This window comes from Cyprinodon tularosa, unplaced genomic scaffold, assembly GCF_016077235.1.
Source record: "Cyprinodon tularosa strain WSP-4 unplaced genomic scaffold, ASM1607723v1 ctg947, whole genome shotgun sequence".
Taxonomy (NCBI): Eukaryota; Metazoa; Chordata; class Actinopteri; order Cyprinodontiformes; family Cyprinodontidae; genus Cyprinodon; species Cyprinodon tularosa.
This window is the reverse complement of record NW_024039726.1, coordinates 20381-35703: the sequence shown is the minus strand read 5'-3', so window position 1 is coordinate 35703 and position 15323 is coordinate 20381. Positions and strand designations below refer to the sequence as shown.

The 15323-nt window shown below is 35.2% G+C and overlaps 1 protein-coding gene across 1 annotated transcript in view; it reads left to right on the top strand.

Moving 5' to 3' along the window:
• The window catches only part of LOC119776628 (zeta-sarcoglycan-like), a 475955-nt gene extending 469001 nt beyond the window's left edge, over positions 1 to 6954 (top strand). Inside the window, exon 7 of the mRNA XM_038275169.1 lies at positions 6780 to 6954. Within this exon, the coding sequence (XP_038131097.1) occupies positions 6780 to 6939 (160 nt within the window). The 3' untranslated portion in view covers positions 6940 to 6954. The remainder of the gene's footprint in view (positions 1 to 6779) is intronic.
• The last annotated feature ends 8369 nt before the right edge of the window (positions 6955 to 15323 follow it).

The window sequence follows — 15323 nt, the reverse complement described above, 5'->3', positions numbered from 1 at the left end:
AACTTATCAAGAACTTATCTCCAAGACATATCAACATTTTTGACATGTTCCAGACGACCGCTGAATGTGTTTCTAACTTACAGCTACAGTATAATGGCGTATTGGCTGCGTTTTGCTATAAAAGGGGGTTCACAGGCGGAAACCATCATTTCTCCGCGAGACTCCCTCAATCATAGGGTGAGTGAGAAGGTCAGTGGGATGGATACTCCCTGCGTTCACAGCCCTAACCACGACCAACAAATGTCTTAGCAGACATGATGCTGAATCTGCTGCGACTTCAAACCTTCTTTTTTTATTTTTTTATTTATTATTTCTTTTTCTTTTTTTTCGTCGCGAGCGGTAAACAGCAGCTAGGTTAATGCCGCCATCAAAGAAATCTTTTATATGCTGGGAACTTTGCTGCCTCCCTCAGGACACTGGCTTGTGACATTTCATGGGCATAACGCTGCTGTGTGTTATGCATAACTTAGGCTGACATAAGTTCTGGACTCATTATGAATAATCTATGTATAAAAAAAATACATAGATAGTTAAGCGTATGCCAATGTTTTAGAAGATTCTGGGAGATCAGGCATATGCTGGCTAAATTTTCGAGGTGTGACAGGGGCTTTACCCTCTTTTGTCCTCTTGTGTCAGTCTCCTTCTCCTCTCTGTCCACACCTGCTCCCAATCTGCTGATTAACTTAGTCTTTGTTCCATCTCCCATTTATACTCCGCCTCTTCAGTTAGGCTTTGCTTGTTCCTCGTTGTTTCTCTGCTCCTTATGTGTGTTTTGCCTGAGGTCTCCTGGATTTTGGTTTTCTGTATTTTGTTTATGGACTTTTGCTTCTGTTGCCCTTTGGAACTGCTTTAAATCCTCAATAAACCACCTCAGTTGCAGTCTGCATTTTTGTCCTCTAAAAACCTCCACACTGCATGAAAGGTTTGACTATCATGAGCAGATCACCAGAACATCACAGGGCAACTTAAATACTCACCAGACAAATGACCAGGCATGGACACACTCACACTAAAGGAAATTTAGTTTAACGTTTAAAAATGTCAAATACATTCAGTGATTCAATGATTTGTTAACATTTCCTTCAACATTAATAAAGTAAAGCCCCTTCATTCCTGTCTATTTCACTCTCTATCTGTTCTAACCAGAAAGGAATTAAGATAAAAACAATTTTGTGATGATTTATTACTATCCTGCTTATCATACCAGGGTGGACAAACATGAGCAATGCATAAAATGGCCTTGTCTCACCTGAAGGTCAAAATGGATCATGAATGAGCAAGAGAAGAGAACTGGGGATTATTGTCACAGTAGTGGTGGTGGGGGTGCCTGATGTTAGAATGGGAGGAGGAGAGACACTTTTCTCTTATAATAATGAATTGAAAAGATAAGACCTTTCCTGCAGACTCTTGTTATCTGTACCATGAAAAAACACAACCTTGCAAGGGCCTGACCAGAAACTTGATGTGGATGAGTGTATGTGTGTTGAGGACTGTTTGAACCAAAGTGAGCTCTGCACTTAGTTTTTTTGCTAGTGGTCAGGTTTAGGACAATGGTAAGAATTGATCTAAGGTTAAGGTCATAGTTCAGTATTCACTGGTAATGGATAGGATGGAGGTTATTTTCAGGGTTAGGGCATAAAAATGGTTGAAAATGCACAGAAAAACTGGCTTGAACTGTTATAACAAAAGAAAAACATCCCTGTAGTGATACTTATTCAGAAGAGTTAATATAAAAACAGGAATGACTGACTTTTATTTTCTGTGAAGTACTGAACCGTTTAAACGTTAAATGTAGCCTACTTCACGTTTGTGTGGTGCCGCTGTTCCCTAGAGAAACACGGTAACCACATTCACATCTTGATTGTTTTTTTTTTTACATAGAAAACAAGGATTTAACAATAGTTAAGCTTAATGCATCACCTAGACAAACAAAACCAGTTCAATCTAATGGACATTTTATTTTTAGATTTTTTTTTTGTGAGCCGCTGATGTCATTCTATACTGTAAGTTCTTGGTTACTTATCAAAGTATCTCTGTGATAGACTGACAGCATGCCTCCTATGGCTATCCAGACACATGGTGAAACAGATATTGATACAAATTTTGCGTATGTATTTAAGTGAGGGAGAAATTACACTAGGACCTGGGATTGTTTCTATGCAACTTGAGATATATGAAGTAAAAATGTGCACTAAATCCAACACAATCTAGACTGTACTGGTACACATTCTGTAATGCTTAGGTAGGTACGTACGCTTTGATAAATTTGATTTTTTTTATGTGTCTCCAGTTTTAATTTGTTTGCTACCACCAATTCTTTGTATGCAAGCTACACATCTGTTTATGCACGAGGCTCCTAGACCCTAGAGGGAGTGAAGGAATGAGGGAATTAAAACCACTGACTGGCCCCTAATCTAAATCCAAAACAGCCTTCCTGGGACATCACATAGGGTTCATCAGACCCAATCCGGTTGCACCCCAGAGTGTCAAGAAGCTCATTGATACATTGGTTGAGAACCAAGAGGTCACACTCAAAGTCACTTTTTGTCATCTCATTAGGAACATGCCCTGATGGCATGCATACCAGCACATGGGAGCCATCAAGTGATGTAAGACATTTCCGTCCCCAAATGCCATAGCAATATGAATGTAATTTGTGGCTTTATTGAAATTCATATCTTGTCTGTTTTGAAGGTGCTCCTTTACTTTTGTTTTTGAGAGGTTTTAATGTGAAGAAAGAAAGAGGGAGAGAGAAAATAAACTTTTAATAGGTTTACAGGGGAGTACTCATCAAAAGCGGGACTGGAATAAAATATATTGTTTTGTAATTTATTTTGAAGATCATCTAATATAGATATAAAATATAATATTAATCACACATTGATTATTAATTCAAAAAGTAATAGTTGTCGAGGTTTTGCATGTCATAGTGAGGCCTTTCAAACCCTGTTTCATTATCAACATCTCTGAATTCAAAACTATATAAATGCTAATTTAAAAATAGTTTCTTCTCAATTATTTTTTAGCTTCATTTTTAAGAATTGAGTAACTCCTATTGTAGTTTGGAGCTTTATGTTTAAGGTACCTCTGTTTCAAATGGGGGTGCTATAAAGCCTAATTAAAAACTTTTGTAAGAGATGTTATCTGATAGTTGGGGTTTAATAGAGGTGGATTTATATCTACCTTGCAAGATTATATCTACCTCACAAGATTTCCTGGATGTCATATGCTCAACTCAAAAAGCAAGATTAGATTTTTAAATCCAAAGCAATTTCAGATTTAACATCAAATTTTTCAACTAAATTATACAGTATCCTATGTCCACATGTAGGGATTTGCATGTTCAGCAAGCTCCTAAAATTGAGCTTAAAGGTATAGTGGAGGATGTTATTTTTCTGGATAGATCATCAAAAGAAGTGGTCCTCCTAATTGTCAATTATGCTGCTGATATGTTTACATTAGGCCGTCCTACGTGCTAATCCCCATTTTCACTTACCCGTGGTGAGTCTGACATAGTTGAAAAATTGCAAATCTTCTTTTGAAAAGTATGCTTGTATGAGCGATGCAAACAGCAACTTTTAAACAGAGTGCGCATGAGGAGAAATGGGCTTGTGCACGCTCTCGCACAAGTTTCACAGACATTCCCTCTCAAGAGCCAGTACAAGGTTGCGCATGTGACTTTTTTTTTTCAGTGTTTTCAAAATATTTAAAAAAATCCTCCACTATACCTTTAAGTTGTCCCTTTAAATGACACTATGAAGTAGCTATTCTATGGTAACTACAAATTTATTATAAAAATTTTTCAATTTTTTTTTTTTTTTTTGACTGCCTTCCTTTATTTCTGTGTCTACAATTCTTAACCTCTGACAACAGCAACATTTCCAGTTTTGTACAGATCAATAAGTCAGAGCCAGTGTGGAGTGTCTGCTTGAAACTCTTATTATTTCAATTGGATGCTCAGAACTGCAAAGCACCTAACCCTCCATGACATTACAACTGAGTTTCTACTAAATATAAATACCAAAGTTTGAGTTTAGAATTAACATAGACTATTATGAAGTATGTCTGTTTATAGAGATACTCTAAAGAATATTCAAAGGCAATCTGAATGGCAAGAGTACAAAAAAAATTTACAAACTAAGGGAAAAAAAACAGCACAGTATACCCAATAATATGTTGTTTGGGCAAGTGTATTAAGTAGTTATTTATTTACCAAATGCATACATATAAAAACTAAGATAAACCAGTAAGGTTTTAACCTCTTATTTAGTAAAAAAAAAAAAAAACTTCATAGGATACAACTGAGAAACCTGAAGAGAGATGAAATGCTTTGATTCCCTTTAATCTTCTCTGCTCTAAGAAGCGTTTTAAATAAGGTGTCACTGTTAGTAACTTGCTCCACTTCCATGTGTTTTCATATAATTATGGGACATTTCTTTCCATTGAGGCTGAATTTAACGATAACAGAGTTAACAAAGCTGCCTGTGAAGAAACATTTCAAAAATAAATATGAAATAGTTCCTCAATTAAAGCCTTTTTTTGCTTCAGAAACATAAAGCTGTCATGTCTAATAAAACCGCTGTCAAGGTTGGAGAACACAACTATATTATCCATGTTGACTGTATTTTTCACTTTCATTCTTCAGTAATTAAGGATGAAGTACTTAAAGTTACAGTTACTAAAAGGAAAGGGAAAGCTTTGTTTTTTCCAGGTTGCAGGGCTACCAGTGTTCATTTATATCTGTTTTGTTTTTACTTTTTTTATATGGGGGGGGTGTTACATCCTAAATGCAAGGAATACATTTAGCTGATAAAACTGCTGGATTAAATGAATATGTCCCTCGGTAGGGACTGAGAAACCAACTTGCTAAAGTGCCCTTCATCAAAACGTGTCTGGAAAAGTGCCCTTATGCTTCGTATTATTTGATCATTGTTGTGAGTGTTCCGTTTAATTTGTTATAACTCCCTCTTCATAAACCGTAATTCTTTCAGCTTCGCTAAAAGCGCTCTTTATTTAATTTCATTTCCTAGCATGCCCTTGAGTGAAGCACAGTGCTTATCTAACTCCACCAAGCTGTTTAATCATCTCATTTTGTTTTTCCCCACTTTGAGTCACAGACTGACCTACTGACCCTTTCAGTTTCAAGGGCAATGATATCAGCCATGACCAAAGCACTTTAAAGTTGTAAATTGTAACAATTCCTTTCATTTAGGGTAGTAAGTTTTCAAAAGACAAATTAATTTGGAACTGGAAAGTGAAAAAAAAAAGGATTCAAGGCTAAAATAGATTCATCCCTTCACCCAGTTTAATTATGTAGCAAGGTAATGTAAGGTAAAACTCTGTGTCCCCAGTGCAATCCTATTTACAAAGAGTAATCAAAACAAAGAATATTCATAGTAATAATACTCCTGTCATTTCTGGTCCAAAGCTATCTAATTTGATCAAAATGCAGGAAGAGTAATGTTGTTGATTGGCTGAGCCAAGGTCCCTACTTGATTCTTATAAAAAAATTTTGATGGAAGTTTAGATAAGGATTACCTTTAGGAGGCGCTCTAACCAGTGGTAGCAAAAATATGTAAAATGCTTCTCTGCATTTATATGAAGGGTTGGTTTGTTATTATATCAATAAAGTTTTTTTGTTTTTTTTCCATACTGATTATTGAAAGGGATACGTATATAATGAATAAAGTGTAATTTTTGCACATCTCTGGTGTTGCTGCTATTTTTCACCTATCTATTACTGTAAAAATTTCCATAGCTGTATATTGATTATTTATTCTCCAAATGAACAGTATTTATATTGTAAAAATGTTGTAGAGTACAGTATTTTATTCGCTTACATTTTTTAACTCGGTCTCTTATTCTATTTTTTGTATGCACTTTTTTAAGGTATAATTTGTGTGACCACTTTTGCTTTAACCTTTTGCTGCTGTAACATCACATTTTCCCCATGGTGGGACAATAAAGGGATTTTCTATTCTATTCTACATCTATTTTCATTACAGAAATTTAAATATAAAGAGATATTTAGTTTTTCAGATGTTATACTTTCCTGGTGTTTTTTTTTTTTTTTATCTTTGGTGAAAGACATGATTCATTTCGTATCAGAAATGAACTGCATGTATCAGAGATAGAGTTAATACTGGACTTTACACTTCCAGTAATTTTGGTATTTGATGAAACCACTGTCTGTAAATTATATGGAAGTTGTAAATTAACCTACCTTCCACCAACTCACTTTATAATCAGACATTTGACAGACATTTGAATTGAGAAAGCTTCCTGGAGAGGTGGCGAAACGTCTTTACATCTTGGAAACCAAGTCCAGTGGATTTCTTTTAACTTTTATGGAATCACTTTATAATCAGTTTTGAAACACACTTGAATCATTTTTTCCCCTTCCAACTAACTTTTATTTGTCAAAAACTGTACAACTTGTACATTGTATAAGGTTGCAAAAACATTATATAATAAAAATCTGAGTGAAAGGGGTGCAATTTACATGTGCTATATGCACTGTGTTTGTAAGCTAATAAAGGTTTGGTTGAAACTAGTGATGCTAATTAACTTCTTTGCATCAGTATTCCTGAATAAAAAAAAAGTTCTGAAACCAAAGGCCTCTGAAACTTACCTTTTTAATAAAATTTGTTCATCGTGCGTTAACTTGTGTAAATATATAAAAAAGCTTTCCATTTGAATATTCAATAATTGTGTAGATGCATGTTAGTTCACCACTGTCCTTGTTCAAGCATAACTAAAAACTGTTTTTTAATTTTCAGGCTAGAGTCCCCAACTCGGACCCTGACGCTAGAAGCTCCGAGAGGGGTTGAGGTCAGTGCTGGAGTTGGAGACTTCACAGCTTCTTGCAGAAAAGACCTCCTCTTGCAGTCCTCAGATGGAGAGGTCAGTCTGTATTTATATTTCTTGTTTTGGATGTAGTGTAAGTAGGGTGAATAAGGCCATGTGAAAGAAAATTAGACAGCTAAGACACCCGTCATACCAGCAATGTTGAAAATATAGAGAAAAAAAATCTTGATGTTTACTCTACTGTGGGTGTTGGCTGTAGATTCTGTTGCACTCCATTGTAGTGGGCCAGCTTCATTAAAGTACCTTATTAAGCTAATGAGCGTTATCAATCCAAGTGACCTTGTCCTCCTTTCCTCCCCTCCTCCTCTCATCACTGCTTTCTTGCTCTCTTCAATTTGGGAGAAGTGACTTCATTAAAGTTGGTTTGATGAGGTTCCCTGTCAGTTGTTGCTGCTGTGTGTGTGTTTGTGTGTGTGTCATTGTTAGCCTGTTATCTTACTGTCAAGCTCATCGAATAGCAGCCCGCCACTTTTTGTGAGCACAAAAGCAGACTTTGCCATTATCTCTATGTGTGTTCATAAGGGTGTGAGTATATGTGTGTCAGCCTGCCATATTGCTTGTCCACTGGAGCATAGTGTGCCATTAACTTAGTAATTAACAGAAGAATGACCCCCCACCCCCCAGCCTTGAGTTGCACGCATTATCATTGTCAGTCACACAGAAAGTGTTGATTTTTTTTTTTTTTGTCTTAACACACTGTCAGATTCTTACACACAGTAATGCAGTAGTGAAATACACCCAACCCTCAAATATCCATTCATGAAACCTTCCAGTCTGCTCTAATATATGAGACCTGTAACTTCCTCACCAGACCTTTTCCTATGGAACGAATCTAAAATGCCCCGATCACAGATTTTCCTAAGGGTATCCTCATTAACCTGTTATGTTTAAATCCAGAAACAAATTATTGCAATACCTTTACATAAGTTCTTTGTCTGAAATTCAGATGATAGTAATAATAGGAAGAACTATCCATCCATCCATTATCTGACACGCTTGTCCCGAGTGGGGTCGCAAGGGGTGCTGGTGAAAGGAAGAAGTATGATTTCAAAACCAAACCGTGCAAACTCCTTTAAAACAAAGGTGCATTTTAGTGCATTGAGTAAAATTATGGAAAAGTTTGCATTATGGGTTAAAAATGCTCCACTATAAATCAGTTTAAAAGACTTTATCAGAATAAAGTTATTAATCTATCTTATACAGTTCTGAATGAATAATTGAGAATGATATATTGTTTGCTACACAGAATTATTGAGACAGTACAATATTTTTTCTTCTTCCTGTTCCCTTTTCACTTGTGTTTATAAATGGTGCCACAGAATATGTGTATGGTAATTACTGATTAAAATGTTTAACTGAGTGAGTGAATAAATAAATTGATTGATTTAGTATACACTTTTATAATTCACAATATGTGTGTATGTGATAGTTAATAATGTATTTAAAATGATTATATTGTAAACACTGTAGACATTTTTTTTACACTGTTTAACAGTTTTCAAAACAAAATACTTCCCTTTTTTACTATTGAACTGAACATTGCCAACATGATTTCATTGTACTGTTCAACCGAAATAATAAAAATAAAGTTTTTATCTGCCCAATGTCCACTACAGTAACAGTTTGACCAGGAGGTGAACCGGTTCCCTTGGGAATAGTTAAAGGTCATCACACTTTCTCTAAGGGTGTCTCAGCTACTTATGGAAAACAACTTAATGTTCGCTAATTCTAGCGACTTTACAAGCAGTGTTCTTTTTTAAAAGTCAACTATTAACAGTCTGATCTATTTCATTGCATACCTATAGCCAATAACTGAAGGTGATTGTAGGAACAACATATTTGAAGCTCTGAGTTATTGCCTTCTACATCAAGAAAATCCATCTTCTTCCAGAGTCCCTCTCTCTAGCTGCTCCTTTGTTAACCAGACAAGATTTATAGTGAAATTCAGGCTTAAAAGTAACATTTCACAGAAAATGTTATAGTGCCTTGATATTTAAACAAAATCTGTGAATAACTCCAAGAAAAATTATAATAAACTAGATCAATCAGCTCAAACTCTTATATAGTTAGTATTTTTTTCATAAGAGTGCAAGATCCTGAGCGCAGCTGCGCTGAAAACAGGTTCTCAAGAAAAGACTCAAGGCTGAAAGAAAATTCCTGTGTAGCCTGCTCTCCAAACAATAAGTGTTATTTTGCATTTGTTCTCCCCCCTTATCATACCTCCCCTGGATGTTATGGTGGAAGGGCCGAGGAGAATTGCTAAATTGTTGTTGACATTAAAGAAATTAATTAATTGATTGAATTGTAAAAGCTACAAATGTAATTTTAAAAGACCTCATAATGCCTTGTTTTCCTGATAGAACAAGATATAGCCTACAGAGTTCTTGGGATTAAACATGCTTTTACCAAATATTAAAACCTCTATATATCTCAAAATATCCAGCATTTAGTTCGACAATCTTATTTTTTATTGGACTGCTTTATTAAACTAAGAGAAACCTGGACTTACCCATTCTAATCTGTTAGGTCGATCTTGGAGGTTCTGCCGAGTTTCTTTCTTTAAAAATAACCTCAAGGGAAATGTTTTCATCTTAAATGCAAAAAAATCGTTCCATTGATATGACTATAAAATGACTGCCAAGAGCAGTGTTTTTGACAATATGATTTTTTATTATCTGTTCACAAGTCTGTGATTCATTAGACACAATATCATCTACACATACACTACCGTTCAAAAGTTTGGGGTCACATTGAAATCTCCTTATTTTTGAAGGAAAACACTGTACTTTTCAATGAAGACAACTTTAAACTAGTCTTAACTTTAGAGAAATACACTCTATACATTGCTAATGTGGTAATTGACTATTCTAGCTGCAAATGTCTGGTTTTTGGTGCAATATCTACATAGGTGTATATAGGCCCATTTCCAGCAACTATCACTCCAGTGTTCTAATGGTACAATGTGTTTGCCATTGGCTCAGAAGGCTAGTTGATGATTAGAAAACCCTTGTGCAATCATGTTCACACATCTGAAAACAGTTTATCTCATTACAGAAGCTACAAAACTGACCTTCCTTTGATCAGATTGAGTTTCTGGAGCATCACATATGTGGGGTCAAATAAACGCTAAAATGGCCAGAAAAAGAGAACTTTCATCTGAAACGCGACAGTCTATTTTTGTTCTTAGATGATTTGTCTATTTAATTTCTGAGTTCTTACAGTCGTTTCAAACAGAATTCTTATGTTTCATATTATTATTCATATAATATGAATATCACCTCTTCACTGCCCTGCATGTGCATCGATGTTTTCATTTAGCATCAATTTAATTAGATTGTTTATCAATTAATCAATGTGATTGATGTATTGTATTGTAACACCCCTCTCATAAACACCCTACAGCTTGTAACAAACACCCTGACCTTCCACAGTTTTCTGACCCACTGAATCACCACTACTCACAGTTAAATATTTATAGTATTGTTACAATATAGATGTTACATTTTATCGATATATGTGGAAAGACGGAAGGACGATGGACAGACAGGCGGATGCATGGATACTACCTTTTCCCTCTGGTTTAGTTTTTTGTTTTAATGTGCTTTTTTCACTTTATTCCTTTCATCCATGATCTCTTTCAGTTGCAGTTTTTCCATCATCTCTGCATCAATAGCTGGCTCCCCGCAGTTTGGGAACAGTAACATGCAGCGCAGTGTAGGCCCAAAGGTTTAGGCCTACAACGAGGCTTGATGTGATGAAAGGCTTGAGAAAATTAAGGATTTATGGTTCTCTGCTTCTCAATCATGATTCCCTTTTCCACAGTACTCTTCAACCAGAAACAAAAACACTCTTATGATCACCAAGACACAGCTTCATAAATGCCTTATCAGCATGGGTAATTTATTCCCCAGAGGCTCAAACTAACATCAATAAGAAACCAAAAAAAAATCTAAATTTGTAAAGATTGCATCCATTGGTGTATTGAATGTTTTTTTTTGGACGTTTAATGGTGTGGTGAAAAAACATTAGACTTTCACTGATATCAATATACCAGATATGTTATCTATTTTTGTTTATTTCAGAAAATAAGGCTGGATACTAAAACATCTCATCTTTTACCTACAAGCTAATGCCTCAGTTGGATAAACTGCCAAGATACTGATACAACATCCTGTAATGTTGTAGCATCTGCTGAAAAACAGCCACAAATTATTCATTTCTTTATCAAAAAAACTGAAGTTAATAAACCTAGAGATGTAAAAATAAAATCATAGGATTTGGATAAGAATTATCTGATAACTGGCCAATAAAAAATTAATCTGCATTTAACCTATCCCAGTGACCATTGTGGGGCTAAGGGTATTGGCCAGGAAACCCAAGTGACATGTTGTGAAATATGAACTTCAACCCTTCTCAGAGTGCAGCCATTTGACTCTTTGAGATATTGTCCGAGGTTTATTGATCATTTAAATTATGTAATGGTCCTTAATGCTATATAGATTTAATGGGCTGAGAAAATTATCTTTATTTACATAGAAGACTCCTACATGACTGCAGAGAAAGACTATTCCCTATAAAACATAAAAACTAATTCATAAAAGAGCATGGATTCTCTATTAGTTCTCTTTTTAAGAATTTTGCTGTGAAGAGTTAATTGTTGCATTTTTGGTTTCAATTTTTCTTTAATATGCTAATCCTAAAATGTCAAATTAGGGCATTCTACTGTACACTGTGGAATCACTGCTGCCACCCTCTACGGAGAACTGATTGTTCCAGGGGTGGTGAATTACATCCACATGGATGTGCTGGTGAAGATTCTCTGTCATCCAGGTCAAAGTCACTCCAAAAAAGTAAAAAAAAAAAAAAAATCACTGAACTTTGTTTTCCAGTTTGAAGATGTTTCGCTTCCCATCCAGGAAGCTTTTTCAATTGAAAATGTCAGAAATAGCATTGATTTCGAGGCTTTATAGCTTTATAGCCAAAACAAGGCTTTACTTTTTGGTCCACTCTATAAAGCCTCAACGCTATTTCTGACATTTGAAATTAAAAAAGCTTCCTGAATGGGAAGTGAAACGTCCTCAAACTTGGAAACAAAGTCCAGTGGATTGTTTTTAACTTTTTTGGAATCCACGTAGATGTAACAAATCCCCTGGTAGGGAGGGCTACAAAGGTGGCCAATGATTGGCTATGGGGTTCATGGCCCCCATGACCCCACATCCAGATCTGCCCTTGGCAGGGCTTAAAGGGCTTGGAGTAGAGAGAGGGGGATGACATGGGGCAAAAGTCACCAGGCTGGGACTCGGACATGCGACCTCTGTACGAAGGACCAGGCCTCGGTACATGGATAACTCTCTAACCCGGTCACCACCGCTGCACCCATTTGGGCATCATTTTTAAACGTTTTTCTTTGGTTAGTGTAATGCAAAGTTACAGGACATAGATTAATACATATAATAGGCAAAATGGAGCTTTATTTTCAGTAATCTGAATAAATTTGTAATGTTTAAAGTAGCAAAATATTGACTAAGAGTGTAATATTCATTGTGTGAAATTGTTGAACAAAAGCAATATGGGTTGTTATTTATAAGTATAGGAAACCTTTGCCAGATTATGTTATCTGGTAAAAACCATCCTTTGTTATTCTAAATATGCATTATAAAAAGGTCATATCTCTTGTTTTTTTTTGTTTTTTTTGCGACATTAAGGGGATTTTAAAATGCTTGTCCAATTGTCAAAACGTGAGAGACACTACACTCAACAATAAAAAATCGTAGATAGCACATTTTTGCCTGTACAATATGCAGCATCCGGGCAGACGACAAGCATAGTACATTACAGCAAATGAACAGGTTTTATTCAGGATTCAGTTTCAAAGATAAACTAATAATCTAATATTCAAACCCTGCTTTTTAATCCAGGGGGAGCAGTGGAAGCTTTAGGCTTCTGTGACTCATTTTCAATTACATTATAGCACTGACCTCTTTGAGTTTTTTGTCTTCATTAAGCAGTGAATCAGCAAGCCGTTCCTTTCTCTAAAGTCTCCAAAACAAATTTGCTAGTAGCTTTAAAAAAAAAAAAGCAATCGAAAAACAAAAACAAATACCTAGAAGGGTCTGAAAAATGGCTAAATACAGTGAAAAAGTAAAGGTATTTTATAGGAGAGATCAGAACATGAACTTTTCTTTCTCCATAATAAAATAAATACTAAATTATCCTGGCTTATCGTGTAAACATAGTGTAGTGGAACCTCATTATATCAGATTCATGCATGTTTTTTATTTCTAAATGGAGGGAGAAGGGCCACGGCTATGATGCAGTGTCTTCCAGGTAGCTTCCACATAAACTTCTCTGGTTGGTTGATGCACAGCATCGAGCTGCAAAAGTTCAGAATTCCAAATTCCAGAATGCCCTTTGCGTTGTTGGACACCACACAATACAGTCTAACTACATGTAGACATTACAGTGTGTTGGATTTCTTCAGTTAGAGATCTGTGTGAGGGATTTGCACAAACCTGCCAGAAAATCACTGAATTTTTTCAAAAAAAGTATTAATTTATTCCCAAGATGTTATAAAAATTATCAAATGGGCCCAAAAGCAGATGTCAACAAAACAGAATTAAATTCAGGCTTTAACATAAAGAACTCAATCACAAACTGACCTAACAAACAGGACATGAGAGAAACTTAAATGGTGGCTGATCAGACCACTGTTGACACACAAGGGGGATAACTGACTAACCAGCTAATAAACAAATAAACTTAATTAAACAGATAAATACTGGCCAGGCACTTAATACTTTTTAAATTCAACTGATTAACAAAATTACCCAAACTAAGAATTTTTAAACAAACGATAAACAAGTTTCCCATCCCATTACAAATGGTTTGACCCACTGATTAGCCTGCAACCATCAAATGCGGAAAGCTGGAGCTCATTGCAGCCCTCCACCAGCAGATACCAAAGAAACTGACAACTCAAAGAAGAAATTAATCAATTGCATCTTGACAAAAAAACAACCTGACAAATAAAGTTTCAGTAAGTTTGGATTTTGCTTTCTTTTTATGGTTTACAGAAAAAAAGTCTAAACAGTTGTTTGAACATATCTTATATATCAATAATGTATCAAGGCATCACAGCTAAAAACACAATTAGCCTTTTTCATACAATGAGATAGAAGTTAGCCGACTCATGAAGCGGAGGTCTTCCATTCAAAAGGTGAAGTGGTCCATTTTTACCCCTCTTGCCACAGGTTCTGTAAAAACAACTGCGAAGTGCATGCAACCTTAACATTTTTTGGAGTACAGCTTGAAAAATTACATAAACTAAAAGATAATACCTGGACCTATATGTTTACAGGTCACATTTGTGCAATATGGAAAAATTGGGGGAAATATTTTAACTATTGATGAATTCACCAAAAGACTGAACTGATCTACTGGCCTACGTCAAAATTTTTATTTACTTATCTATTGTTTAATCAATTGGAACAGACCTAACAACTGATAAATATACAATGGTACAGCTGAAGTATATTGATATATGTTATGGCACATTATTACCGTGTTCTGGACAATCCTACTCCATTCACATGAGCAGAGTCTAACCTTCTTTCTAAATATTTGTATTTCATAGACAATATTGGATGCTTTATTTCTAATGAAAATATATTGTTGATAGGTATTAAATTACAATATTTTTTTTTATTTTATTTCAATAAATTGTTTGTTATTAAAATTGATGTGTTGTGTCATCCTGTTTTCTATTTTTGATTGTTATCATTTTTTATTCAGGTTAAATATTCAAGCTAACTCATTTCATTTCATTGCTAAATATATCCCCCTGTGTCATAATTTGTTATTAATAATTTTGGCAATGGTTGCCCCTTTTAGGCTGAGCATCTGCCCTAAAAATATCTGTGCATGTTCTTGCATTAAAGAGTTAAAAACCTAATGAAGTGATTGAAATAAACAACACCTCCTATGGGAACCCTTTGAAATGAAAACAGGAATAATATGTAAGATTTTCTTTGTTTAATAAAAAAAAAAAGACTATTTTTGATACAGGACCAGATATTGCTACAAATAAACAAACAAGTAATAAATAGATATATTTGAATAGGCTGCAATGGTTTTCCTTTCAACGTTCAGACCACATCCGTTAAATAGAAGTATCAATATTAGGACCTAGACTGTTTCCATCAAAATGGAGAATAAAAACCCTATCGAAATAGCATTTCTTTTCATCTATTCTCATACGCTCTTCATTCGACTGCTGAGGCTGTCAAATAAAGGGAGAATAGCGGAAGAAGGCTGGATAGAAGGAGTATCAGATTAGAGGGAGGTGAAGAAAATAGATGTTTCTGTTGATTTTGCAGGAGAAAATAAAAGCATGCAGGACAGCAAAGCTTAAAGCCAAATTAATGTTGTCAGCAGCTGGCACTTAAGAAGGGACCATT